General features: G+C 52.2%; 3 protein-coding genes across 12 annotated transcripts in view; 2 read left to right on the top strand and 1 right to left on the bottom strand.

The window, feature by feature from the left end:
• The window catches only part of SLC25A22 (solute carrier family 25 member 22), a 51,552-nt gene extending 43,465 nt beyond the window's left edge, over nt 1-8,087 (top strand). For all 6 annotated transcript variants that reach the window (XM_039552563.1, XM_010401816.4, XM_010401643.3 and 3 more), the window contains exons 6-10: nt 2,301-2,419; nt 4,057-4,228; nt 5,025-5,179; nt 6,316-6,391; nt 7,266-8,087. In XM_039552563.1, the coding sequence (XP_039408497.1) occupies nt 2,301-2,419; nt 4,057-4,228; nt 5,025-5,179; nt 6,316-6,391; nt 7,266-7,419 (676 nt within the window). In that variant the 3' untranslated portion in view covers nt 7,420-8,087. The remainder of the gene's footprint in view (nt 1-2,300; nt 2,420-4,056; nt 4,229-5,024; nt 5,180-6,315; nt 6,392-7,265) is intronic.
• A 325-nt stretch (nt 8,088-8,412) lies between these two features.
• Nucleotides 8,413-18,732, top strand: IRF7 (interferon regulatory factor 7). Of its 3 annotated transcripts, XM_010402340.4 has the most exons (12): nt 8,413-9,608; nt 12,018-12,164; nt 12,252-12,414; nt 12,746-12,908; nt 12,990-13,072; nt 13,250-13,295; nt 13,405-13,506; nt 13,580-13,777; nt 13,934-14,059; nt 14,186-14,566; nt 14,728-14,846; nt 15,555-18,732. In XM_010402340.4, the coding sequence occupies exons 2-12, from the start codon at nt 12,142-12,144 to the stop codon at nt 15,699-15,701; spliced, it is 1,551 nt and encodes a 516-aa protein (XP_010400642.1). In that variant the 5' UTR covers nt 8,413-9,608; nt 12,018-12,141; the 3' UTR covers nt 15,702-18,732. The 3 variants fall into 3 exon arrangements, with proteins under 3 accessions (XP_010400642.1, XP_019135351.1, XP_010400558.1); XM_019279806.3 differs by lacking the exon at nt 8,413-9,608 and having other exon boundaries at nt 10,600-12,164; nt 13,595-13,777; XM_010402256.4 differs by lacking the exon at nt 8,413-9,608 and having other exon boundaries at nt 10,601-12,164.
• LOC104690830 (malignant fibrous histiocytoma-amplified sequence 1 homolog) lies at nt 16,146-25,983 on the bottom strand. 3 transcript variants are annotated; one of them, XM_019279798.3, is made up of 10 exons: nt 22,409-25,983; nt 21,517-21,808; nt 20,907-21,093; nt 19,793-19,983; nt 19,215-19,702; nt 17,892-18,049; nt 17,227-17,386; nt 16,696-16,766; nt 16,489-16,595; nt 16,146-16,279 (listed from the first exon to the last, which is right to left on the bottom strand). In XM_019279798.3, the coding sequence occupies exons 1-10, from the start codon at nt 23,608-23,610 to the stop codon at nt 16,262-16,264; spliced, it is 2,874 nt and encodes a 957-aa protein (XP_019135343.3). In that variant the 5' UTR covers nt 23,611-25,983; the 3' UTR covers nt 16,146-16,261. The 3 variants fall into 3 exon arrangements, with proteins under 3 accessions (XP_019135343.3, XP_010400450.3, XP_019135339.3); XM_010402148.4 differs by having other exon boundaries at nt 16,146-16,595; nt 22,409-23,288; nt 24,271-25,983; XM_019279794.3 differs by having other exon boundaries at nt 16,146-16,595.
• Between the last annotated feature and the right edge of the window lie 79 nt (nt 25,984-26,062).

Raw genomic sequence — 26,062 nt, 5'->3', positions numbered from 1 at the left:
TGCCAGTTTTGAAACCACTGAGGATAAGGCCAGTGGTGCTGCCTTAGATATTTAAACCCCTTTGTTGTCTATAGATGAACAGTTTTCAAACTCCTTTTCTGTGCAGACTGCTGAGGTTTTGCAAAGGCAGTTTGAACCCTGTATAGCAACTTTAAAACCTCCTGTCAAAAGATTGGCTTATCTTAAGCTACTTTTTTCTTGGACTCTTCCTAGTTCCCAGGACGTGCAAACCAAAAGCTGAAAGCCCTTGTTCTAGATGTTTTTGATGTACCTGGTTGAGATCTCTAAAATACACCCATGTGCATAAATCCTTCCCTGGGTCATACTGGCATAGCTCCATGGAGTTCAGTCAAGTCAAGGCTGACTTTAGTTGGCTGGGATAATGGTCCAAGATGAATATGTAGGCCAAATCTTCCTGATCTTTTGAACTGGGTATCAAAGCAGTTGCCTTGGATGAAAGCCAGAAGATACGTACTCCAGGGATGCTCCAGGGCTCTTGCTAAAGTGGGAGGTGCTCTGCTGTGCCAAAGAGGGATTCTGGCAGCCAGCTCCTTTGGGTGGTTTGCTTCCTCCCACAGCCAGGCTGGGGATTGTGCAGCCTTGCTGCTGACTGTATTGAGCCACTCAGAGACTGGTGCTGTGCTTCAGGCCACCCAAAAGGCACGAGTTGGCCACCTCCAAGTGGCAGTGGCAGTGGGAACCTCTGGATTTGCACACCCTAGTTGCCCCATACCTCCAGGAAAGCTTGCTGTGCACACTTCAGCGCCCGTGTGGGTAACTCCGTGGGAGGGATTGTTCTTTGCAGCTCCACATCTGTGGGGAAATTTGGAACAGTGAGACTGAAATATTCCTCCTTTCAGCCTCATAGGAGGGCTCTATATTTAGTCTCTGGTAATCTCTGTGGTGGCTCTGTGCCTCTAATCCCCTGCTCTCATATCCTCCCTGGAGAAGATGAGAGGTGGAGAAATCGGCCCAGCTGACGTGATGGTCCAGCAGGATTACGGTGCATCTGCCCTCCCTTTCCTGTAGGGTTGGCATTGAAACTGCTTTGCTGGCCCACTGCCCCACAGCTGTGCTGTGTGTGTGTGCTTGTGAAACCGCTGGCAGGGGGGTGTGCCTGGGCTTTGCAAGGGCATGGGGTGTATTGCTGTGGGACTGCTTCTGCCACAGCATGGGGACGCGCCTTGAGCAGGTTAAGATGAGGTATTGCTGCAGAGCAGGGCTGGGGGAGGTAAAAATAGTACTTGCATTTAAAACAGAAAAAAGAGGAGGCTGTTTCTCTCTGGCTGTATGATTTATGCATGCTTCTTTTTTTAACCCTTTTAGAAAGGAGCAGGTCAGATGTACTTTTTAATCAAGTCACTGTTTTCTGGTGCCAAGGCATGAGGATTTTTACACATATTTTACAGGGCAAAACCACATCACTTTCTGAAAATAGAAACTTTATGAAGTTTTTCATCCTAAGTTCCTCTTTTTAGTCTTAGCTGGGCTCTTTCATAGCTTTAGCATGGAGGGAACAATGAAATGCTGGGTTTTGCTAGGTGAGAACATGTTGCTGATAAGTAGTCTGCTGCTACATGTCTGCTGCTCTGTAGTGCAGAGAATGCACAAGGCTGCATTGCTGGAGGTCCATCCCATCCCTTGTCTCTCAGGGAGGACCAGTTTAGTGCAAAGGCTATTTGTTCAGGTTTGGAAAACCTGGTAAGATGAAGCAGCTCGTAACCACAGAGGAGCTACCTCCCTGATTCATATTCGCTGTTTATTTACTTTGCTTTTCTCACAGAACTCCAAAGCAGCAAGCGGAATATTTTCCCTCCTTGCTCCTTGTCCTGTGGTCTCAGTTTGTTGACAGTTTTTAAAGGACTAGCCTGGCAGGACAAAAGCTGCTTATCCCCCTTAATGCTCAGGTCCTCTGCTGCCCTCTGAAGTGATACCCTTTCTGAAAGCTGTGCCCTGACCAGGGGCACCATCAGGCTGGAAGAGAGCTGCAGTGCTCTGTCTGTGTGTGGACAGGGCTGTGTGCTCCTTTCTGGGGCTGTTCTGACTGGGCTTATGGCTTTTTCTGAATGTTCTGTTTCTGGGGATAAAAGGAGTCTGTGTTCCAGGTCAAGTGGTGCTGGCAGAAATGTCAAGTCTGGGCTGTGCTGAACTGTCAGGTCTAGCAGGTTCCACTGTCCCCTTGGCTGCCTTTCCTGTAACCCCCAGGGTCAGAGATGTGCCCCAAGCCTTGTACCCAGCTGCCCAAGTGTTATTGCAGGCCACCGGCTCTGATGGACTCTATCTCTCTTTTCTTTGGGCAGGAAGAAGCTGACGCTGCTGAGGGAGATGCTGGCGGGCTGTGGCGCGGGTACCTGCCAGGTGATTGTCACCACTCCCATGGAGATGCTCAAAATCCAGCTGCAGGATGCAGGACGCATTGGTACGTGGACTTTTCTTCCCTGTGCTCTGAGCAGGGAGGGGGAAAGAGCTGGGACTGGGCTTTCAAGGCGGAGCTGAGAGAATGAGTGGAGAAAACTCTTTTCTTCCCTTGCTCTCCCATGTCAGAGATACCGCAGATGTAGCAGAAGTTTCTCCTCCTCTTCCCAGCTTACTTCCCCCCACACTTTGCTCAGCTGGCTTTGCAGAGGCCCTTGCAGTTACAAAAGGTGGTGGGTTTTTTTTCTCAAAGCAATAGGCTTGGCAAGCAAAACAGCAAATGCTGCTGGTGGATGGAGGGAGACGGGAGAGATGACTGGGTGGTCAGCTTGTGAGTGATTCAAACTTGGTAGATCTTGTGCACCCAGGAAGGGATTAGCATCCTCCAGTGCCTTTCCTGTGCTGCTTCCTCCCTCTCCATGTTTTCTGATGTCTATTTTCTCCCTCTTTTACCCCCCTGCAGCACCTCCCTAACAGCTTCCCAAGGGGACGTGTTCTTTCCAAATGACTTGTCTCCCCTTGTACTCTTTTTTTCTCCCTGACAAAAACAGCAGTTGTCTTGGTTGAAACAGCAAATAAAATTCTCCCAGTGCTCTGGATTTGAATGAGGTTTGGGATCAGGCTCTTGGGACTGTGGGCGTGAGCTGGCAGGCAAGAGGCAGGAGGGAGTGTGAGCCTTTTGGCTGAAACACTGTGGAGTGTTTCTGGTGAGAATGTAGACAAGAGTCTGGCATGGAGACTCTAGGGGAAAGAGCTGCTTGCTCTTTCCTTAGTCTCTTCCAGAGGTCAGTCTGAACTATAGCCTCACTTCTCAGGAGCCCTGCATGACACTGTTAGATACCATGTTTATGGCCCTTCCTGGAAAATGGCCTAATTTGTCCTGTAATCTCTCATTTGATGTGGCATTCCTGAATAATCACAGATTTACTTTTTCTTTTCTCTCTTCACTGGTTTTACTGCAGACCTTATCCTCTTTGTGCGTATTATTTTAAAATGTTGGAAGGATTTAAGCCATGGTTTGAGGGTTCAGGAGAGGTTTTTGATGCTGTGAACAGCCTGTTCTCTGTGTGGCAGGAGAGCTGTGGTGTGCTGGGGATTACCTACAGATTGAAGTGTTCTCCATCTTCTGGCCAAAGGGCCGAAGTGCATCAGTTGGAAAAGTGGGAGAAACCAGGATGTGTTCATAAATGTGACTGAGAAACTCCCCAGGTTAATGATTGCTTTCAGGGGAGCGAGGCAAAGAACAGAACTTTGGAAGCTGTCTCGTTTATGCACATCTTTAGTTTGTTGTACTGGCAGCTCAGGGACACACCTGGAAGCAGGGACTGTCCCCTGCCTGCTCACAGCAGCTCCTGTTCTCTGCACTGCAGAGATGGTGCATGACAGGATGCTCCTGCTTGGGCAAACCAGCTGGTGGGAGAGCGCAGCCGACAGCATTGTGGTGTGGCAGCACTGTCCAAGACCGGGACAGGCTGAGGGAGATGGGCAGAGTGGGGGAAGAGCTTGCAGGGCACCTGCCTGGCCTTTGTCTGCATGTTGTGTTGCCCCTGGAGATCTGCCTGTCCCTTGTCCCGCGGCACCGGGCAGCAGGAGGCTGCTGCTGGGCACCCTGCAGACCGGTGCTGGCGCTCTGCTCCCCAGCGGCACAGAAGAAGCTGATGGCGGCGCAGGCCCAGCTCTCCTCCTCCCCCGCGGCGGCGGCGGCCGAGCCGGCGGTGGAAACGCGCACCACAGCCACCCAGATAACCAGGGAGCTGCTGCGGAGCAAAGGCATCGCCGGACTCTACAAGGGCCTGGGAGCCACGCTGCTAAGGTACGATGGTGTGGGCTTGGTGTTCCCAGTCTTGGACCTAAGGCACCACCCATCCCAGCGATGAGCCTGCAAAGGAGGTGTTGGCTTCAGTGGGTGTGGGGTTGGTTTAGTTCAGTTTCCATGCACAGCTTTTGTACATTAAAGAAGGAAAGGTCAGAGAAGTGAGGGAGCCTGCCTTTTTGTTCCTGGAAGATTTAGTTCTGCTGCTTTCTGTGGAAGGTTTTTGTCTGCCCCATGGTCTATATTTTCACACTGTGCAGAAGTCCTTGAGAGCTAGCAAAGTGAAACTGTCAGCCTGAGGCCCCAGAGTGTGCAATGGGATCTGGCCCACAGAGCATGTTGGATGCAAGGACTGTTGCCTGCTCTGACACTCTTTGTCTGGGCTTTCACAGAGTGACTTCCCTCTAGCTTTAAGAAAGGTAGAGTTAAAGCAGTGCCCCATGGGATGGCGGGCAGGACGGAATATCTCGTAATTAACAAGAGTGGTCAAAACAATTGACCTCTGAATGTGCTGATGTCTGTGGTTTGAGTGTTGAAAAAAAGGGGAGCCCATTGATCCTGCAGGGCTGCATGCCTCCCATGGACCTGTTGTCCTTTGTGCAGTCACTTTTGCCCTGCTGAGTTTCAGCTCCTGTCTGAATTGCAATCACAGAGCCAGGATATCTGCATTGCACTCATGGCTGTGCTGCCAATTTGTGATGCTTGCAGCCCTTCCTTTGCTCAGTTTGTTGGTGTCCCACACTGACTTTGCTCATCCTTGTTCTTCTTTTTTCTCTTTCCTCCTGCCCCACTGCAGGGATGTCCCATTCTCCATTGTTTACTTCCCACTGTTTGCAAACCTGAACAAGCTGGGACAGAAAGACCCCAATGTCAAGGCTCCGTTCTACGTGTCCTTCCTCTCTGGATGTGTGGCTGGTAGTACGGCTGCAGTGGCTGTCAATCCTTGTGATGGTGAGTCCTAAGGAGCCTCTGGTGGTGGCCTGCTGCCAAGGGACAGGAGTCAGAGGCCCAGGCTGGGCCAGGTGAGGAGGAGGGTGACTGTGCCAGCCTTTTTCAGCATGAGCACAAGGGAGGTGCAGGAGGGGACAGCTCTGCTGCCTCCAGCTCAGTTCAGCTGAGCTACTACGACTTTGGCCACAGCTTACACAAAGGTTTGCAGTACTCGCTTGGCACATTGGGAAGAGAGTGTCATTCATTTCAGTCATTCTTGGCAGGAATGGCTGCAGACACACCCTGGAAAGGTGCATTTCCATGTGGAGTGATAATATGCAGACCACTTACAAGCATATGGTCAGGGACCAACAGGGGAAGCCTCAGATTTGTGGCCTTTTCTCCTGCTCCACAGCATCTGCCTTAAATACCACCTCGGGTTTCTCTCCTGTGAAAAACACCAGAAAGTAACTGCTCTCTCCCCAACACTGCACATGCTCCAAGGTGTGAAGAAACATAGGAGCAGAATTGTGTATTTTAGATACCTCTTCCAGAAGGAGGTGAGCATATGAAAATCAATTCCCACTTTGCAGAGAGATACCTGAATTTGGAAGGTTTAAAGTTTAAGTCAGCTTTTGAAACCTTGATCACAGTGAGGGAGGGGAGTGTCGGGGTCCCTCCCCCCCACCATGTAGCCCTGGGAGAGGCGCCCTGGGGGGAGACACGGGGTTTCCCTGCCCCTGGTCAGCCTTGTTCCCCATTTGTTGGTTTGTGTTCCCCTGCGCGGGCAAGGACCCTCAGCCGGACTGTGAGGGTTCCTCGGCAGAGCCCCGGCCATGCGGCTGGAGAAATAAACATCTCTGAAACATCTATCAAGAATTGGTCCATATATATTTCTTTTCCACAGGACTCCTTGTTTGATACATCGTGTTACAGAATCCCCACTGTAACAGGGGAGGGGTTGGATTTTGGGTGGCTTTGTGTTTCTTTTATCCATTTATAAAGGAATGGGTTCATTTTTCCCTGGTAAATGTATGAAAATGGTCTGTATTCTTGGTAATCTCATTCTGACTGTTTCAAAGCCATTGCTCTCAGGGTGGCTCTTGCCTGCTACGCTCCCAGTGCTCACCAGTGTCTCCCCTCTCTTTCCTCCCCAGTGATCAAAACGCGGCTGCAGTCCTTGCAGAGAGGAGTGAATGAGGACACCTACTCGGGGATCCTGGACTGCACCAAGTAAGACTCCTCATGACAGAGGCACCACATCAGGTGTTTGGCATCTGCTGCTGCCTGCTGCCAAGCAGGAAGTGCAGCTTCTAGACCCAACCAGCAGCTTTGCTTTGTGTTCCCTCTGAACCTGTGCTTTTATCAGTCTATCTGTCTATCTGGAGATAGATATAGATATATGAGCAGATGTATATATATATATATAGTTTTGTAAAAGAGAACTTCTTCCTATACTGAGCAAGAAGAACATACCATTTATATTTAAATACTTCTGTCCAAACCCCAGTAGTCATAACACTGAGATTTCATTTCTGCAAAGGGAGGCAATGCTGTGGTAGTCTCTCCCAAGGCCCTACTGTTGGGAAATCCTACAGTATTGAGTCTCATATCCCTCCTGGGACTGCTCTGCACAGTGTCTGCAGGAGTGCTGCCAGAGTGAGCTGTCTCCAGCTGCATTATCTTCTCTCTGATCCTTTACTGAACTATGGTCTGGTTGCTTCCAAACATAAAGGGACTTTTTCTGCTTTTGTATTTCTGTGGTATCCAGAATCTGTTGCCATCTGGCTCTGTCCCATGCTGAGGGGGGAGATTTGAGCAGGGTGACCTCTCAATGCAAGCATGGGGTTGTCTTAGCTGTGCTTCCAGACATAGGCAGACACTCCTGTATGTAGCCAGATGTAGGGATGGGGCAATTTTCTGCATGGCCATTTGCAGAGCACTTGGGCAGTGATGGATGATTTGCTGTGGAGGCTGTGCCAGGCAACAGCACTTGCCTGGGATTAGTCTCTGGAGGGAGGTAGAAAGCCAGGGCATGGCCAAAGGCTCTCCTGGCACGGTGGAGGGGCGGGATGGACAGTTACCTGTCTGTGTCATTTCTCCCCAGGAAGATCTGGCAGAGGGAAGGGCCCACGGCCTTCTTCAAAGGGGCCTACTGCCGAGCCCTGGTCATTGCTCCTCTCTTTGGCATTGCACAAGTTGTCTACTTCATCGGCATTGCGGAATTCCTGCTGGACATGCTCCCCAAGCACCGGGCCTAGCCCTGGAGTGGCTGCGTGTGCCCTCCCGCCCTCTGCAGCGCTGGATTCATCCCCGTGTTCACCATCCGTGTCGATCGATGTCAGAGCAACAGCACAAAGGGTTCGCGCAGGGATGCGAAGGGACCTGGTGTCCAGATGGGCAACATGGGGAGGGAGAGAGTCCCTTCTCTGCTCCCTCTGGAGCCTGCCCCCTCCCGCTCCTTCCACGGACAATACTTAATTATGCACCCCTCTCTCTCTCTCTCTCTCTCTCTCTCTCTCTCCTTAATTTCCAATTTTTTGGTTTTAAATATGCATTCTTAAGGACACTGGTGAGCACAGACTGGGTTTGCAGACGCAGAAGTCTCCTCTCAGTCTTGGGGAGAAGGAGAGATGGGAAAGAAATAGCTTCAACCCTCATCCACCTCAGTTTCCCTTTCTTCCTGAAGCTGCCAGCTGTCTGAGGAGGAGCTGGAGGGGCAGCTGTGTCCCCTCAGCACCTTCTTGGCTCTGCTGACCTCGGGTCAAGAGTGAATGCTGCACAAAGGGGTCTTATCTCATTGCTGCTGGAGGCAGGGGTGGGGGGGATGCTGGATCTGGCAAGTTCCTTGGCCTGAAAACCTTCAGTCCTCCCTTCTCCCTTTTTAAAAACGAGTTGGACTTAAATGAATTCTGATTGTTCCTATTGATTTTGTAATTATTTTTGTTTTAAAGCAAAGGGATGTCCCTCCTAACTAGGTGTCACAGGCACATCCGGGTGAGGTGCAGAAATAAGATGTCTGCTCTGTAGGGAACATGTCTGTGGGATCACATGAATGTCCAAAGGTGCTTCCCTGCTTGGCTACAGGCAGGGAAGGAAGAGGAACTTGGGATCAAGTTACTTTTGTTTTGGGGTGTTTTTTGGGGATTATTTTGTTGTTTTATTTGTTTGGGTTTTTTTGGGGGGTCTTTTTGGTTTTGCTTTTTGTTTTTGTTTTGTTTGTTTCGTTTTGTGGGGGTTTTATTTAGTTTTATTTTGGTTCTGGTTTTTGTTTGGGTTTTGTTTGTTTTTTTTTTTAATGCAGGGTTGTGGGGAGGGAAAACCAAACAACAAGAAACCACTTACATTCCTTCAACCTGCCTATCCCCAGTGTGATAAAGCTGTGGCTGCAGGTCTAGATCAGCTGATCAACCTTGGGGAGCCGTAGCAGAAATGCTGTGCCTGTGGGCTCACCCTGCCAGGTGAGAGCACAAGGTCTGGTTGTGTTCTGATGTTTGCCTTGGGTGTGACTGGAGCCAGCGGGTGTGGAAGAGGCAGAGGATTCCCATTCCCTGAGCAAGGAGCTGTTTGTGTGTCCATCACTTGTGGGGGCGAGTCCTCTGCATCACACCACCATCCTGTTTGCTCCTGGGGTGGGGATTGGTGGTGGGTGGCAGGGGGCAAATCCACACCTACAACCTGCTCTGTGAAAGGGACACTGCCCCAGCTAATATCCCTTGTCAGAGGAATTCCTCGTTCAGTACTCTCTTGGGCTGTGTAATTAATTCTAGTTTAAATGGTCTTAAGTGTGAGATCTACCAACCCAGTGTGATCTTCTCCGTTATTTATTCCATTTGGTGCGATCCACCCAACTTCGGTGTTGAAATTAAACTGGTTGAATTCACTTTTCATTCCTTTTTATTGCTTTGTTCTCCAGGCGCCTGCTTGGTGTTTGTGTTTTGAATGTGTATTTAAATTAATTTTTAAAAATCCTTGTTTTTAATGTTTAAAAGAAAACCACCTGTTTGACCATTCTTGGGGTTAGGTTTTCATGAAACCTGTATGTTGAGGGCCTTCTTCCTTGATGCATCCTTTTTCTCTTTGAAAAAGTTGTTCTGTGGCCGATTTGTTACTTGTCACTTTGCATATGTGAATAATTTTTTTTTCTTTTAATGACTTCTCCGTGTAACTGGGAAGGAATCTGTGCAAAGGCGATGATAGATGTCTGTGCTGTGTGTAGTGCTGTGATGCTGCTCTTGCTCTGGATTTCCCTTGGGTGGATTAAAAGAGAAAGATTTATTTTTTTTCCTTTAAGGTGCCCCATTCCTTGCTGCTTTTTGATTTACAGGGAGGGTCCCCAAAAGGGACACTGCTGATAAAAGTTGTGGGGTTTCAGCTTACCCTTCTGCCTGCAAGGACTGTCCCCTGAACCTGGGTGACTTGTGGCTGCAGGGATGCGTGTGGAGTGCAGGTTTGTATGGTGGGGTTAAGTTTGAAGGAAAATTTTGTGCAGTGAATGTCTAAGGTTCAGGGAAAGCTCTCCTTGTCCTTTGGGATGCTTTTAAAAACTTCTTTGTAAAACTGACTCTTCCTCCTGAAATCTCTTCTTCCACCGTGCAGGAGCTGGTGACCTAAATTAGGCTGATTTTTAGCTTCCAGGACACGTCCCTGAGTCAGCAGGACCTGGGAAGGTGGCAGGGGATAGTGGCTGTGGCTGCGCAGGGTCCTGCTTGCAAAAAGGAAAAAAAAAAGTTTAAAATGGGAGCATTCCCATCAGATTAATTAATCACCTATTAACTGAAACCTCTCTGCATTGATTGCAGCATTGAGGAATGAAAGTAAATAAACACGCCTCTGCTCCCCTCCCCGAGGGTGCCGCTTGTCCCTGGGGCAGGAGCCATCAGCCAGCACCACTCCTTGTTCTTCCCACCTGTTCCTCTGGCAGAGGGTCCTCCACCCACCTTGGGCCCTTTCCAGTCGTACCTTCTCCATGTCAGCCTTGTCCCTTGCTCCCACCCTGACCCGGCTCTCCTGGCTCCTCTTTGGGTTTCACAGTGTTCACGGCCCTTAAATTCATTTTGCTGGATCTGCGGAATGCCCCTGTCCTGGGTTCAGGTGCTTGGGTCAGTTTTGGTTTGTGGAATTCCCTGGGACAGAAGGATGAAAGTTCCTAAAACCCTGGGGCGAAATTCCTGCAAAACAAAAGGAAAAATCCTGGCAACCAATAGGGGAATTCCTGGAACAAAGGGAAACCATCCTGGAAAGCTAAATATCCTGGATCACAAAGGGGAAATTTTCTGTAAGACAATGTAGGAATTTCCATGCGATGACTAGGGGTAAGTCCTTGAAAGCAAAGGGAGAAATATTCTGGGAATTTGTAGAAAGTAATTGGGAAATTTCATACAAGGCTATGGGGGGGGGGGGGGGGGGGGGGGGGGAGGGTAGCCTAGAAATAAAAGGAGGGAAATTCCAAGAAAGCAAGGAGGAAATTTCCTCAAATACCTGGGAAATTCCTGAAAAGCAGAAGTGACATTTTTGAAGAAAGTAACAGTGATATTTCCTAGAGGGGAAATTTCCCAGAATGCAAAGGAGGAATTGGTGGATAGCAAAAGGGGAATTGCTTGGAGAGGATGAATGATACTTCTTGGGAAATAATGTCTTGCTTCCCAGTGTCAGGAAAATCCACAAATGCCAGAGGTTTGTGTCCAAAAAGGAGACAGAGGAGTCCTGCCACTTTATTCGAATAAAGGGAGAGAGTCCACCGGGGCACACGCCTGCGGGGTTTTCTCTCTTGGGCTGTCTGCTGTACCCCGAAGCTCCGAGGTTCAGGCTTGTGCAGACCCGTGTCTGTTTCAGGAGCCAAGCTGTGTGGGCTCTGCAACAAACCTGCGGCCCGGAGTTAGGAGAGACATGAGGACGCATTTCAAAGATGTGAACACCCACATCTTCACCCATCCAATTGTTTGTGAAGACGTGAGCTTTCCTCTCACCAGGGAGTAACAGTCATGGGGAAATTTCCTAGGAAAGCAATGGAGATCCTCTAAGCAGAGGTAAAAATCGTAGACAGGAATGGAGTACTCTAGAGAGCAACAAAGCCATTTCCCAGGAAACAAGGAGGACATAGCCTCAAAGTGACTGGGAAATTTTCTGGAAAGCAGCAGGGGATTTTTTAGGAAGTGGGAAACTTCCTGGTAAACAAAAGGCAGTGTTCTGAAAAACTCTCCATGTAAAGTGCCTAGTAGGCAGTAGGGACTTCCTGGAAAGAAGAAATTTCCTGAAAAACAAGCGGCACATTGGGGAAGAGCTGCAGTCCCGTGCCTCAGCCCCACTGACCCCTCCACCCCTTCCTGGTCCTTGGGTAAGGAACTCGAAAAACCTCTCAGGGTGTTTGGGTTGTTTTGACTGCCACCCGCAGAGCTCAGAGGGCTCAGGGAAGAGCCGGGCGGGCGCTGTTGCTGCCCGTGATCCTCCTCCTGTGGTGGGCATGGGCTGGTTCGCCTCTGCTTCGGTGCCGAGAGCTGCCCGCCGCACTTCGGCCTTTATTGGTTTGTAAATTTTGGCAGCACGGCCTTAGCGTGCAAGCCAAGGCAGCCGGGAGAAGAAGGATTGAAAGAAACATCTGCACGTGGCCCGGGGGTTTCCAGCTCCGGGAAGCCCCGGCGGGAGCGGGTGCGGCTGACCCCCTGCGCTCCGGGTGTCCCACGCTCAGCTTGAGGTCCGGTTTATTTAATTATTGCTAATCTGGGGAGGGGCTTGCGCGGGGCTGCGCAGCGGCGTTCCCGGAGCCGGAGCATCCCGCGGGCGCTCCCGGGAGCGGCGGCACCGCCCCGCCGCGGGAGCCGCGGCAGTTTCACTTTCGGAAGGGACACGTGATTTCCAGGAAAACGAAAGGGGCGGATAAAGGATCGGGCAGGAGGCGGCCGTTCCCGCGCTGAGGTCACCGCGCGGCGCGGCACGGCGCGGCACGGCACGGCACGGCACGGCAGCTCTGCGGACCCGGCACCATGGCAGCGCCGGAGAAGGAGGGGTAAGTGGGGCCCAGCACCCCCGGCCCTCCCCGGGTCGCCGTCCCCGGGTGGCCCCGGTCCTCCCGGTGACAGTCCCGCGCCCGCAGGGAAGCCCAGAAGCTGCGGTTCGGGCAGTGGCTGCTGAACGCCATCAGCAGCGGGAGCTACAGGGGGCTGTGCTGGATCGACCCTGGCCATACCACCTTTCGCGTCCCCTGGAAACACAACGCCAGGAAGGACATCACCAGCAGTGACGTGGAGGTCTTCAAGGTGGGTGGGATGACTATCACCAGCAGCGACTTGGAGATCCTCAAGATGGGCAGGGTGGGGGTCACCAGCAGCAGCCTCTGGGTCTTCAAGGTGTGGGGGATGGGGTTGATCCGTAGTGCACTCAAGGTTTTCCAGGTAGGAGGGTTCGAGTGACCAGCGGCACCCTCAGGGTCCTCAAGAGGGGTAGGATAAGATGGTGACCAGCAGCAAGTTGAGGTCTTCAGCGTGGGTGGGATATGGGAGCTGGGAAGGTGGGGGAAGATCAGTCATCCCTGGAAGCCTCCATGCTCATGGAGCCAGGGACCCCATGCTCACACCTCTGCACCCCCAGGCCTGGGCGCAGGTCAGTGGGCGGTATGAGGAAGGCTCCGAGGACCTGGCCAAGTGGAAGACCAACTTCCGCTGTGCCCTGAGCAGCACCCAAATGTTCAAGCTGGAAGATGACCATTCCAAGCGTGGTGATGACCCACACAAGGTCTTCTCCATTATCTCAGGTGAGCCTCGCCCCAAGGAGGGGTTGTGTTGGGTGGGGTGAGAGATCTCAGGACCTCCCACTCCTGGTGCTCTCCTTTCAGCCACCCTCCAGCACAGCAAGGAGGGAGATTCCAGCGTTCCTAACCCTGTGGTGGACCAACAGCCAGCACAACAGCAGCTCCAGGTAGCTGGGTGGGCACAGCAGGCCAGGGGTGTCCCTGCTGCCACTTGCAGGCATTTCAACTTCATGTCCTTAGGGTGCACCCAAGCTGCAACCCAGCACCTGGCCAAAATACGGGCTGGGGGAGGTTGAGTGCCTGGCAACCACAGCACTAAGATCCCAATCTGCTTCCCTTTCCAGCTGGAGCATGACTCCCAAGACATGGCCTCAGCAATCGCTGTCCCAGGTAAGCACTAGTCTCACACTCCTTTTTTTTGGGGGAGGACACCCTGCTAGGCTCAGCTGGGGCTGATTTTGTGGCTGTGAGATATCCCACCCACTGTGCTCCCCCTTAGGACCTACTGACCCACAGCTCTCGATTCTGGAGGAGCTGCTGCAGCAGTGTGACATCTCCCCCCGTGACCTTGGCTCACTGGCCCAGTCCTGGGTGCCCACAGGTGAGACCAGCCCTGCTCACGGGGTGCAGAGTGGGTGGCTGCCTGGGTGGGTGACCCCAGCACCTTCCCACAGGTGGTTTCCCTGCAGGGGACAGTCCCCACCAGGATGTCATGCTCCAGCCTCACCAGGACACCCTGCTCCAGCTTTATGCAGACCCCAGCCAAAACAACTGCTTCCCTCCCACGACATTTCCACAATGGGTTCCCCCGGTGGAGCAGCCCACCTTGGACACCTACCACCCACCGGGCCTCATGCCACCAGAGGAGACAGGTGGGTGCTGTGCAGCAGGATCCGGCCCTGGCTGTGGGAATGCCATAAGGGAGTGGGAAGAGGCTGGCGTGCTGCCATGGGGACCCCATGCCAAAGCAGCCCCCACTCTGCTGCATCCCGAATGGTGATGCCTATGCTGCTCATCTCCCGCTGCAGGGGCCATGCCACTGCCGTGCCACCTGACAGAGGGCACGGGCCCCACGCAGTACCCAGCGGAGGCAACGTTCTTTGTCCCTGCTGCCAGCCCTGTGCCACAGCCACGGCTGCTGCTGGATAACACAGGTGAGGGTTATTCACAGCTATAAATAATTATTACAATTGTTAACACTAAATATGCTTGGGGGGTGCTTTGGAGAGGGAAAACGTTTCAGTTTGGAGGATGCAGCTGCTGATCACTTCCTGGTGCAGATGGCATCGTCTCCATCCTGGATGTCACCATCTACTACCGGGGGAAGGAGTTCCACCGGGAGGTGGTTGGGGGCAGCCACTGCTTGCTGACATACCAGCCCCCCAGTCTGCTGGAGGCCCCGTGCCCCTGGCACGTGGTGCGCTTCCCCAGCCCCGCCAGCGTGGCTGACAGCAAGCAGCGGCGCCTCACCGAGGAGCTGCTGGGCGTCGCGGGGCTGCAGCTGGAGCAACGCGCCGACAAGGTCTTTGCCACCCGCCGGGAGAAGTGCAAGGTGTTCTGGGCCTTGTCCCAGCAGCTCGAGGGGGTTGAGGAGCCCCCACCCAACCTGCTCTGCCGGGACCAGGAAACACCCATCTTTGACTTCCATGAGTTTTGCACAGGTGAGTAGGGGTGGCACATTGTTCCCCGTATGTTAGTTCCTGCCCAGCCTGGTTCTGGGGCTCATGGGAGCCAGCCCCAGGATGTTACAAGCATCCAAACCCTCCCAGTCCCTCTGTTCCACCAGGCTCACCCCAAAACTGAGCCCTGTTTTGCTTCACAGAGCTGAGGGACTTCCGCAATGGCCAAAGGCAGCGATCCCCTGACTTCACCATCTACCTCTGCTTTGGGCAGGCCTTCTCCAAGGACAGGCCTAAGGAGTCCAAGCTCATCCTGGTCAAGGTGCAGTAGCCAAAACCCACTATCCCACTGCTGCCCAGGGAAGGGGAGAGACTCATGGAGTCCCAGGGGAGCTGGGACTCTGGGTACCTGAGGAGGGGGATCCTCGAGGTCAAGGTGGGTGGGAAATGGAAGGTCTGGGTGCCTGAAGAGGGACCCCTGGGGACTGAGGCAGATGGGATTCTGGGTGCCTAGGGATGGGGACTCCCTGGTGATGAAGAGGTGATGGAGTTTCCTCAGGGACTGGGTAGCGACAGCCTCAGGGGCCAGGGGAGGTGAGTGCTTGGGTGCACAAGAAGGGAGACCCTCAGTGTGGGGTTTGGGAGCCCTCAGGATATGGGGCAGATGGAGATCTGGATACCCAAGGAGGGGGGACCTGGGGGGCTGAGAGAGATGGGGGAACTGAGTGACAGGGGAGGGGACCCTTGGAGACATGGGCGGCTGTGTGACCAGGAAGGGGACCCTTGGGGACCAGGGGAAACATGGGGCGAGGGTGAGCAGCTGCCTGGGCCAGAGGACACTTGGGGTCTGGGCAGGATGGTGTGGAAGGCAGCTGCCCAGGGCCAGGGACCCTCAGGGTTTGGGGGAGACAAAGGGTGCCCCAGACATCTCCTCCCTGCACTCCAGGAGAACAGGGCTATGCAGGGTGTTGCTGCCACAGCGGGCAGCTGCCCCTAACTTGCCCCTGACCCCAATGTTTTGCCGCTGCAGCTGGTGCCCAAGTTCTGCGAGTACTACTATGAGCAGGTGCTGCAGGAGGGAGCCTCCTCCCTTGACAGCCACACCCTCAGCCTGCAGCTCTCCAACTCCTTCGACCTCATGGAGCTCATCGAGCAGTACAACATGCAACTGGGCTGACCCCTCGTGCCCCGCTCCCCATGGCCCTGGCACAGGCTGCAGGACCACTGGGCATCCCAGCCTCTGCAAACCAGCACCCCCCAGCCCAAGGACAGCTTCAGTGACCAGTCCTGGAGTCACACATTGCTTTTCCCCTCCAGCAGCTGCTAGTGTGTTTTTGTGGAGTGTGGTAATTTACAGATTTATTTTCTTAATTTTTCCAAGTTAAAATATGTATGTATAGAAACGTAGTTCTCTCTTGCTGCTGTTGCCTGGACACCTGCCTCTGCTAACAGTCTGAAATCTTCGCTACGCCCTTCTACCCCCAGAACCACCAGGGTCCATGCCCAGCCTTGTCTCAGCAAAGTCCCTGCTGGCAGGGGCGGGTTGGTATCCGAGAGCTTATCAGTGCCTTCTTCCCTTTAAATTTTGAGTAGATGAGGTGACTTCCCACACCTGAAGGGATGCATTTATCAATGAATTTATTTCCATGCATTAAGGCTACAAACATGACTTGCAAGCAGAATGTGTTGAGGATGCTTTTGCTAAACAAAAGTACTTCCGTGAGCACTGGCCTGGAGTCACTCACTGGAGATGTTCTGGAAAAATAAGGCAGTAACTACAACACGAAGCACCCAGACCTCAGCTCAGAGGTGCAGAAGGGGTGGTATCTCAGGGAGGAGTGTGGAAAACCAGAGGGCTGCCTGAAGATGGGGTGTGCCCTCCCCAGGCTGCAAGCAACTGCATCCCCTTGATTCAGGAGCCTGACCATCTGGTCCCTGGGCAAGGGGAGGTGGCGTGTTCTTACCTGCCTAGTGACCTGGATGCTGCTAGGTCCAAAAGTGGTGGTCCCGTAGCTTGTCACGTAATAGTGAGCAGAGGGCTGTGCCAGGGGCTCCTCCAGCTGCCTGGGTACTGTGGGAATGGGACACCCTTAGCACCCCAGTTCCAGCAAACCCTCAGCCCTCTTTCCCCTGAGTGCTGTTGTGGCACTAACTCAGGACACTGGGCTCACCTTTGGGCAGGAGCAGCTCTGCACCAAAACGGTGCCCACACGTCCCACAGGTTTTAACGTCTTCCTTTGTCCTGTGGAGGAAAAAGCCCGGGAGAGAAGGAGCAGGAGCTGCCCTCAGCACTCCCCAAGGAAGACGATGCCAAGGCAGTGGAAGAGGCTTGCTCTTCCCACCCTGACCAGCTGCAATTGGTGGGACAACCACTGCCCTCCTGGGTGCCTGAGCACCTTCAGCTCTTCATGAAACAGGGACATGTGGGCATGTGTCCAGAGTGAACATCATGTGCCTGAGCCCCAGAGTCTCATCTGCTTCACCTTTCTCTCCATGCTCTAATTTCCCACACCAGAAAGTGCTAACACCACGTGGGACACGAGCTGCTATGGAGAGAGCTGCTATGGGAGAATGACACTGTAGTGCCAGCGAATTTCATTACTAATTTCACGTGGCTTTTAGAAGCTGACCAGCCCCACCAGCATTGCAGTAGTGACCACCCAGGTCCTGCCCTCGCTTGGAGGGGCACAGCTTGTACGTACATGGCACCTGTGCCATCCATGTCCGGCCAGAGGAACTCTGCAGGACAGCCGGACGTTCGGCAGGGAGTCTTCACACACACGTGCAGCCCCGGCCACTCCTCAGCGAGCTTCTGGATGACGAGCACAACTGCCACAAGGAAGTCCCAGGCAAACTGGAACCCTTCCAGCAAAAGGAGAATGTCATGCTTGCTTACAGCCCCCAGCCACAGCAGCCCCGGAGATGCTGTGGTGACCCACACATCACTTCCAGCCCACGGCCTCAACTGTTGGACCAGCTCCATTTCTCCAGTTAACCAAGCCGCCATAAGGAATTTAACGGTATGTTGGAAGAGCTCCCCAACTTGGGTGGCCCTTTTACTTATCTCTTGAAGACCCAGCCTTAGACTGTACTCTGCTGGGGCCTTCTGGGCAAGGATGACCCATCTGCTCCATGACAAGAATGAAAACTTGACTTCCCATTTTTATGTGATACCTCTAAAGGAGTCCTGAACAGAATTGCATGGAGAAAGAGGAAATCTGTAAGTGGACTGCTGGTGGAGCCAGGCCAGACTAGGATATGTGGCAGAGGCTTCTTGGGACACTTCCCAGAGGGCTGGAAGTGGCAGGGGTGGAGCTCAGGAGAGACATGGAGTTGGGAGTCATGAAATATGGATCAGGGATCTTACCTGTCCTTTCCGATGGCTTTCTGCAGCGGAGCTCCAGGTAGCTGTAGGCCCTCTGGTTATTCTCTTTGATCAGCAGAGGTTTGCCATTGCATACAAGCAGGCAGGTCACCTTCGCCACCCAGTGTGTGGAATAGAAGGAGCAAGCTTTCACCAGGAACCTGCGAGGAGATTGCCCATGGCTTTCAGCACTTTCCTCCTAGCTTATGGAAGAAAGTGTGGTACCAGGTGGACTTGAAAATATGAGCTGAGCTTCAGTAAGAACAGAGGCAGACACCAAATGAGGACCTTCCCCTACTGAAAGCTCAAGCAGCAGGAGCAGCCTCTTAAGCCAAGAGATCCTTCCAGAGTTGGCCATCTTGTCCTGGTTTTATCTGGGATGGGGTTAATTTTCTTCCTAGTAGCTGGTACAGTGCTGTGCTTTGGATTTAGGATGAGAATGATGTGGATAACACACTGATGTTTTAGTTGCTGCTGAGCAGGGCTTACACCAAGTCAGGGACTCTTCAGGTTCTCAGGCTGCCCTGCCAGCGAGGAGGCTGGGGTGCACAAGAAGCTGGGAGGGGACATAGCCAGAACAGCTGACCCCAAATGACCAAAGGGTTATCCCACAGCTGGTAGCATCACTCTCAGCATATAAACCTTGGGGAAAGCTGACTGGGGGACCACTGCTTGGGAACAGACTGGGCATGAGTTGGTTAGTGCTGAACAATTGTTTTTTACTTGCACCACTTGTTCTTCTCTCTAATTTCTCTTTGCTGATTTCCTTTGCATTACAATATTATTATCACTATTACTGTTTTTATTATAATTTATTTCAACTATTAAACTGTCTTAATCTCAACCCATGAGTTTTCTCACTTTTCTGATTCTCTCCCCAGTCCAGCCAGGGAGGGTGACTGAGTGGCTCTGTGGTGCCTGGTTGCCGGTTGGGGTTTAACCATACCACTGTCAGACAGAACTCTAGACCAGTCCAGAAAACCAGAAGTTCCAAAAACTGGTATAGTTCCAACACCCATAGAAACTAGAACATTCTCGGGTAGGACTGTGAGACCTTTGCCTGCCTGGATGGGCACAGATTATCCAAACACATTCCCCCCACCCCGATGAAAGGTGGCTAGAAGGAGCGTGGCCGTTGCTCACGTCCAGGCAGCGAACATCATAAGGGTTCACCCAGGGCCCCACACGTGTGTGGCACAGCTGAGAAGCCATCCTGGTATCTTGACTCCCAGGCTCAGGCCAAGGGCTTGCTGAGAGTCATCCTGGTACTACACCGAGCAAATCTCAATCCCACAAGCTCACTGATGGCTGGAAACCAGTGCTTACCTCTGGAAGAAGCCCTCAGGGATTTCGGGTGAGAAGTAGGCACGGATGTGGAGGTCCTCAGGGTGATCTCCTCCCCACACCTCAGACACTTCCTCTGTCTGGTTCAGATAGGTTGGGAACAAGTACCAGGACTCGCCTTGGCTCCGTGTTGTCTCCCATGGCTTTCCAGGCACAAACTCCCTGGCCTGCGGGTTGAGCACGTCAGTGTGCTTCACCTCCAGGCAGAGCTCAAAGTGCTCCAGGAGGCTAAAGAGCTTCCCTCTCCCTCTGTGAGGCCTGTATCCCATGATTTCCTCAAAGACATCCCACATCCCTTCTGAACAGAGCTGGTGCTTCACCAAGGCACGCACAGCCTGGTGGCACAGCATTGCCTTTGACTTGAAGGTCCACACCCAGTTGGCTCTGTCTCTGATGGTGGCGTGTTCCCCGATCAGTGTCTCCACAGAGATGCTCTCGAGCTGCTGGACAAGGCGGTACCGCACCAGGAGCTGCACGGGAAGGGAAGGAGAGGTGAGGTGGCAGTGAGAGGAGCCCAGCTTGGACTCTACAGAGGAGATGGTCCTGATCCCCAGGCTCACCTTGAACATCGTTATTAAAAAGGTAGGCTGGAGAAAGACGGTGCTTTCCAAGTGCTTGATTTCCTCATACCACACTACGAGCCCAATGTGGTGGAGGTACCGCAAGATGTCCTGGAGGAGCTCTCTGCCCAGGCCGGCCAGGTGCTTGTGCTGCGAGAGTTTGCTGAGTAGGTACTGGAGGTCCATCATGCCTAGAGGGAGATACAGGAGCTCAGAATGCATCTCTCAGACACAGCATTCCAAGGTAGATGCTTCAGAGAGCCAACAAACACCAGCAGCATCCCACATAACCTGTGCCATCCCTGGGGAAGTAACTGGGATCAGAGTGATGCTCTGTGACTGTGACCAAAAATGCTCTGCCTCTCCTCAGCTGTCCCACTGCCACCCTGCAGCCCCCACAGCCTTGCCTTGGCTCAGCAGTGGCAACAGCCTGCCAGAACTTTCTGAAAAATGAGGCTAACACTGGGGGTTTTTTATTATTATTGTTTGAGGAAGCAGGTTTGTTTCCAGCCAGAAAACCTCAGATTGCCAGTTAAACCTCAGACTGACATTCAGCAATGCAGAGAGACAGGCAACAAAGTCTGGCTTATCTCCACAGAAGAAAAGCCTCTGCTCCTTGTTCTCTAATCCTGCAGTGGCCAGGGGGGCCAGAGATGTCACTGGGAACTGGTGGTGTTCGTACCTGCTTTGGGTACGTAAGCAAGAGGCTGGAGCTGTCTGCTAATCCCGGTAAGTCACAGGAGACATGGAAAAGGGTCTAGGGAAAGGTAAGGGTCATTAAATAAAATTAGCAGGATGTAAATTTGAAAACCACATGGAAGCATTAAAGCTATGGAGCCCTGCAAGGTTTTTTAATTGCTTATGCAGGGAGAAGAGGAGAAAGCAAAACATCACTGGAAAGCAAGGAACCAGACAGCATGGCCCATTCAGGCATGCTCAGTATTAACGCTGCAAGGTCTTCAGCAGCAACCCCACTGCCACACAAACAGGGCCAAAGCTGCAGCAAGCACTGGACAGCCCATCCCAAACTCAGGACAGCACTGGAGAGAGCCTGTCCCAGGCACGGGACAGAAGCTCCCCTCAGAAAAGCATGGCAGGGTTGCAGACCACTCACCGTGGTCTGCCACCTCCTCGCTCCGTGCAATATCCACGATGGCAGCTTCCACCTGCCTGTAGACGGGCGGCAGCACTCGGAAGACCTCAGGGAAGAGCTCCTCATTCTTCACGTGCTCCAAAATAGTGGCCTCGAGCTTTTTGATGTCACAGTGATCCGTGCAGTTGACAGCAACTAAATTTAAGATCTGGAAAAGAGGAAGCACATACCTGATGAAACTACACCCGGAGAAGTCTTTTAGCTTGTGAGGACTTAATGCCCATGAGGTCACTCAGGGTGGAACACACCACTGGCTCAGCTTCAGAGGGCACTTGCTTCACATCTCTGTTCTGCAGCAATTCCTGAAAATCACCTGGTGATGGTGAATGGCCCCTTGCACTCCTCCTCAGGCACTTGCTACAAGCCACAAGAGGAGATGCCCATCACCTACCAGGGACAAGGACCCTGCAGGTCACAGCCAGGGGTTACCATGTCCACCCCAGCCTGGGGAGGGGCTGCAGTAGTGGCCTGATGCACTTGCACCAGATCACCTTAGCCAGTAGCACCCTGGGGTGCCAGAGACAACAGGGTGACCTCAGCCAGCCAGAACCCAGGACAATCTCAGCCCTACAGTTAACGTGCAGCTCTCCATCTCTTTCAGCCTCTCCCACTGGTCCACGTAAAACTTGGGCTCTTCACTGCCCTCCAGGTTGTTGATGAAGTGAGCAAGGTTGCTTTTTCTCTCTGCCAGCATGGCTGTGATCCTGGCCATGATGTCATGTGTCTTCTCTGCTACCTCCTGCTCCTGGCAGCAGTCCACATGGGTTCCCACAGGAAGCACCACCGAGTTTGGCACTCGCATGGACAGGTTGTTGATCCAGAAACCAACAAGCTCCTTGAAAGTTTTGTCATTAGTTTGGTACCTGGGGAGGGAGAAAAAGAAAATCCCAAATTCACATCTTACCCTCTGGATCTCCAGCCAACTTCTACCAGTGCAGGCCTGACCACACACTCCGTGCTGTCCCAGGAGCTCACTGGAGAAGAGCTCAGATCTCAGAAGCTGACATGGACTGTATCCAAGCTCATCCTTCAGTTCCCCATCCTTAAGCTATGGGGTGTAGCAGAGTCAATCCCTGCTGTAAATGGGAGCATCCCTCTGTAGCACAAAACCCAAGCCTGATGCTCCCTCCATGTTCAGGGAACACCACAGGATACAGACGGGATTGTAGGAATTTGCTTTTTGCAGAAAGCAAGTCTGTTCAGAGGGGGTTCAGTTGTCACTTAAGGAGTTGGTGCTTATTCAACCCCTCCAAACAGAGGCCTTTGGCAAGGTGATGACAGACCTGGTGGATTAAAAGATTGATCTGCAAAAAGGGGGAGGGGGAGAGCCAGCTATGCCAGTGGTGCAAAGACCAGGCCTCGAGGCCCAATGGAAACGGTGTGAATTCGTGCAGTGCAAAGTTTCCCCAGCTCCTTTTTAGTTTCCCTGGTCTACCTGGAATCCAAACCAGCTAAGCACTTACATGTGAAGATTGATGACAAGGATGACGAGTGCCTGTGGGGTGATGAACACGTGGTGAGTCACGTAATATTCCAGCTGGCCGGCAAAGTCCCAGAAGAGAAACGTGAAGTCCTCGATCTGGAACTCACTGATCTCTATGCCAACTGTTCGTTCTTCCTCAGGAACCAGTTTGGATCGCCCTTGCTTCAGGCTTCTGCAGATTGTGGACTTCCCCGCCAGTGAGGCCCCCAGGAACATGGTCTTGACCCTCTTGTCCTCCTGCCCCAAACCATGCTGAAGCTGGTTGAAGTAATTCCGGATCTGCTGAATGCCACCAGCACACACTTCACTGGGTGGCTCCCGGAGGGGATTCCCACTGGCCTTAAACACTTTCAGGGATTGTCCCTGGAAGAGCTCCTTGGGGAGCTGGCGAAGGGCATTATTCTGCACATGGAACTCCTGTAAGCGTGCCAGCTGCAGGACAGGCTGCGGGAAGGTCCGGAACAAGTTGTTGGAGATGTTGAGGTACTGAAGGCTGCCTTGACAAGCTGCCAGGTCCCTGGGGAGGGCACAGAGACGATTGTTGTTCAGTCGCAAGTGCTTAAGCCTGGGGAGATGGGAGAAAACCCCCTCTGGGATGATCCGGATTTGGTTCTGATTCAGCTCAAGCCTCTCCAAACAGACCAGGCTCTGGATTTCATTGGGAAAGTCCACAAACTCATTCTTGGACAGTATCAGCTTCTTGAGGTTGCAAAGCTTAGAAATGCCGGTGATGCTCCTGAGTTTGTTCCTGTCGAGGTCAAGGCTCTCCAGCATGGAATTGCTCAGGACTGCAGGCGGGAGCACACGCAGCCTCTGGGTAGAGAGATTCACTTCACGAAACCTGTCCTCCTGCTCCTGACCTGGACATATGGGACAGGGAAGGTGGTTAAAAGAGACTTTGACGCTTTGGAATTGCAGACCATTATTTCTTTTTTTTTGCATGACTTTGGGATGATTTTGGCCAGCAAGAAAAAGCAGAGGAGCTGGTTGAACAGTGCAACCACAATTACTGCTTGACCAGCCCCTGTGTCCTCCCAAGAGAGGAACTGAAGCTGAGGATCTTGGCTGGGACTGAAGACACAGGAACAGTTCCCACGAGATGCTGACCTGCAGCCCAAGTGTCACATTAACAGATTTGTTCTCATGCTTTGAGCCCTGCAAGAGCTCCAGGCACAGATGCATCTACCCCAAAACTGGGAGTTTTCTAATCCTAGCAGTGGGCTGGGGGGGGCAGAGCTGATGTCAGGACAGCTGCTCCCCATATAACTCGCCCAGCCCACTCAGCTCTTGGCCACAGCTCCATGGATGCACTCACTGAGGCCAGGGCCAGCGAGTTCAGACACTTCCTCTTTCACATCCTCTCCCCTCCAGATGACGCTGTGATTCCCTGCAGAGATGCTCCCAGCCCTGGGAGACTGGGGGAATAACACAGGGACGGTGGGGTTCCCCAAAGGACAGGGCACACAGGCAGGGACTCAGCGATGGCTGAGAACATCCCCAAACAGAGGGTGTTTAGAGCAGAGAGATTTGCAGGCGAGGAGAGCGCCAGCGGGATGGGGATCACATGATACCAAAGCAAAACATGGTTAGATTTGCTTTCCTCTCTCGTTTCACTTCCTCCCGTGACACCAAGCATGGCATCCCCTTATGCAATGCACCCCACTCAGGACTGACTCATCATCATTTCTCAGCATCACCACTGAAACATGGGACATGCTCCAAGCCCAGCAGGAAAGCAAGCCTTTGCCCTCTCCCAAATGCCCAGTCTCTCCATCAGGGACAAGCCAAAGGACTCCCACCACTATTGACCCAGAGCAGTGAAGAGCCAGGGCAACTACTCACAGGCTCTGGGCTGGGCCATGACCCTGCAGCGTGGCACCACCTGGATCCTCCGGGCACTCGCCTCCCCCTTTCGTTTCCTCCTCTTGTGTCACTCCCGCCTCCCTGCGCTCTGCCAGGGAACCCCACCCTCTCTTTTCTCCATCCAACCTCAGAGCAGCTCTCAAGAACCCAAGCACCTCTGGCCAGATGGTATGGCCAGGGTTACATCCCAAAAGCAGTACTGAAGGTCACCTATGAGACAAATATGGTGGCAAAACAGTTCCTGAGTCAAATTCCTGGTGCAGCATCCCTCCCTGCCTGTGCTGAATGACCTTTTGGCATCACCCCTCTTGCAAAGGAATGAAAGGACACTAACAAGAGGTTTTACTGTCACCAAACTACTGCCTATATTGAATAAGTAAGATTTCTTCCCTTAAACACGCAGCAGCATCTGATCCAAGACGGTCAACCAGAAAGGAAAAAAAAAAAAGCAAGTAGTATACACAGTATTCTAGAAAAACTGTTTTCTAGAACATAGCAAAAGAGGCATTTTTAGGAATGTTTCTCATTGCCTCTCCCAGGAGGCAGCTTAGAATTTGATAATTTAAATGGCAGACAGAATGAAAGAACCAGTATTGTTGTTCATGTTCACTGCAGCAGAAAGCACATGCAGAAGGTGTAGTTTTCAGTCTCAGCAGACTGCAAGCGCAGAGGTAACAAATTTTAACAGGCCTTACAGTGCAGGCACTCCTAATACACCCTGCAACAGGCTGTTATCTTTACTGCCAGTTCAAGGGCAACATTTAACCAAAATTCGAAGCAGTGAAACTGCCCAAAGAATGAAACAGACTGATACTGTCTTCCTGGTAAACAGTGTAGTTGCTTCTACTATTTGGTCAAGACTTGTTTTTCACGCCACCTACCTTTTTTACACACAGGTTATGGCAGAATTGTTCCTCTGACATCTTCAGAGGTATCCAATTTCCACCCTAAGTGTATGCACAACTAGATCACATTCTCTCATTCTTGTGCCAACAGTGCCATAAAAGTTTCTGAATTTTTATTTTGTCCAGAAATCTATCAGCAGTGTTTGTATTCACAACCCCACACCCATATTCCAGGTATGTATTCTAGCTGCAAGTTCAGCTTGAAAACTACAGCTTCTCTGCCAGCTGTTCTTCTGCAGTCAGTACCGTGTCTTTTCCAAAGATCTTCAAAGCCACTCCAAAGTTACCACTTCCTTATCATCCAGCCAGGCTGCACTTCCATAGAGGAAGCATACGGAACCAAGGAAGATTAACTCCAAAATGCTCAGGATTCATCCATAAACACTCCTCTAGCACAGAATGATGAGAGTGAAGCACTGTGCCAGTCCATACACTACTGGTATATAGGCTTGGTTTGTTTAAATAGTAAAAAAATAAACCCTCCAAACCAGTTCCCGTGAAGGGAAAGCCAGTTTCTGAGTTGTAACTTACTGGTTTTCTCTTCAATTTCTCTGTGAAACATCTCCTCCCTAGCAGGGTTTGATGGGGAATGATTCAAGTCAGATTCAAGGGTGCTGAATATCATTTAAGGACCTGTATTTCAGACGGTCACTTAAAAGATCTGGTGCTCTGCAGCACCTGCGGGCAAGGAGCTTTGCTAAAGCAATCAAGATGAAGTCAGACTGTGTGCTGGACTCCTTTGATTCTTGACAGGAAAACCAGTTCTCCTGCAGAGGAGGAGGGAAAATTACTAATCCAACTCCAATCCTCTTCCACAAACACAGCATTCCTTATGCAAGAGCCAACTCTGCAGGTTTACAAGAGGC

Source organism: Corvus cornix, chromosome 5 (assembly GCF_000738735.6).
Source record: "Corvus cornix cornix isolate S_Up_H32 chromosome 5, ASM73873v5, whole genome shotgun sequence".
Taxonomy (NCBI): Eukaryota; Metazoa; Chordata; class Aves; order Passeriformes; family Corvidae; genus Corvus; species Corvus cornix.
Note: the sequence above shows the minus strand (reverse complement) of the source record. Positions and strands in the feature narration are given on the sequence as shown.

What these genes read in the sequence shown, in the direction of transcription:
- IRF7 (XM_010402340.4), top strand. Translation starts at nt 12,142, where the DNA reads ATGGCAGCGCCGGAGAAGGAGGG. An exon ending in GTGACGTGGAGGTCTTCAAG is followed by an intron (nt 12,415 to 12,745) that starts GTGGGTGGGATG and finishes CTGCACCCCCAG; the next exon opens with GCCTGGGCGCAGGTCAGTGG. An exon ending in GCTGCTGCTGGATAACACAG is followed by an intron (nt 14,060 to 14,185) that starts GTGAGGGTTATT and finishes TTCCTGGTGCAG; the next exon opens with ATGGCATCGTCTCCATCCTG.
- LOC104690830 (XM_019279794.3), bottom strand. Translation starts at nt 23,610, where the DNA reads ATGCATCTGTGCCTGGAGCTCTTGCAGGGCTCAAAGCATGAGAACAAA. An exon ending in CCTGAGGGCTTCTTCCAGAG is followed by an intron (nt 18,050 to 19,214) that starts GTAAGCACTGGT and finishes ATCTCCTCGCAG; the next exon opens with GTTCCTGGTGAAAGCTTGCT. An exon ending in AGAGCTGCTCCTGCCCAAAG is followed by an intron (nt 16,596 to 16,695) that starts GTGAGCCCAGTG and finishes CCATTCCCACAG; the next exon opens with TACCCAGGCAGCTGGAGGAG.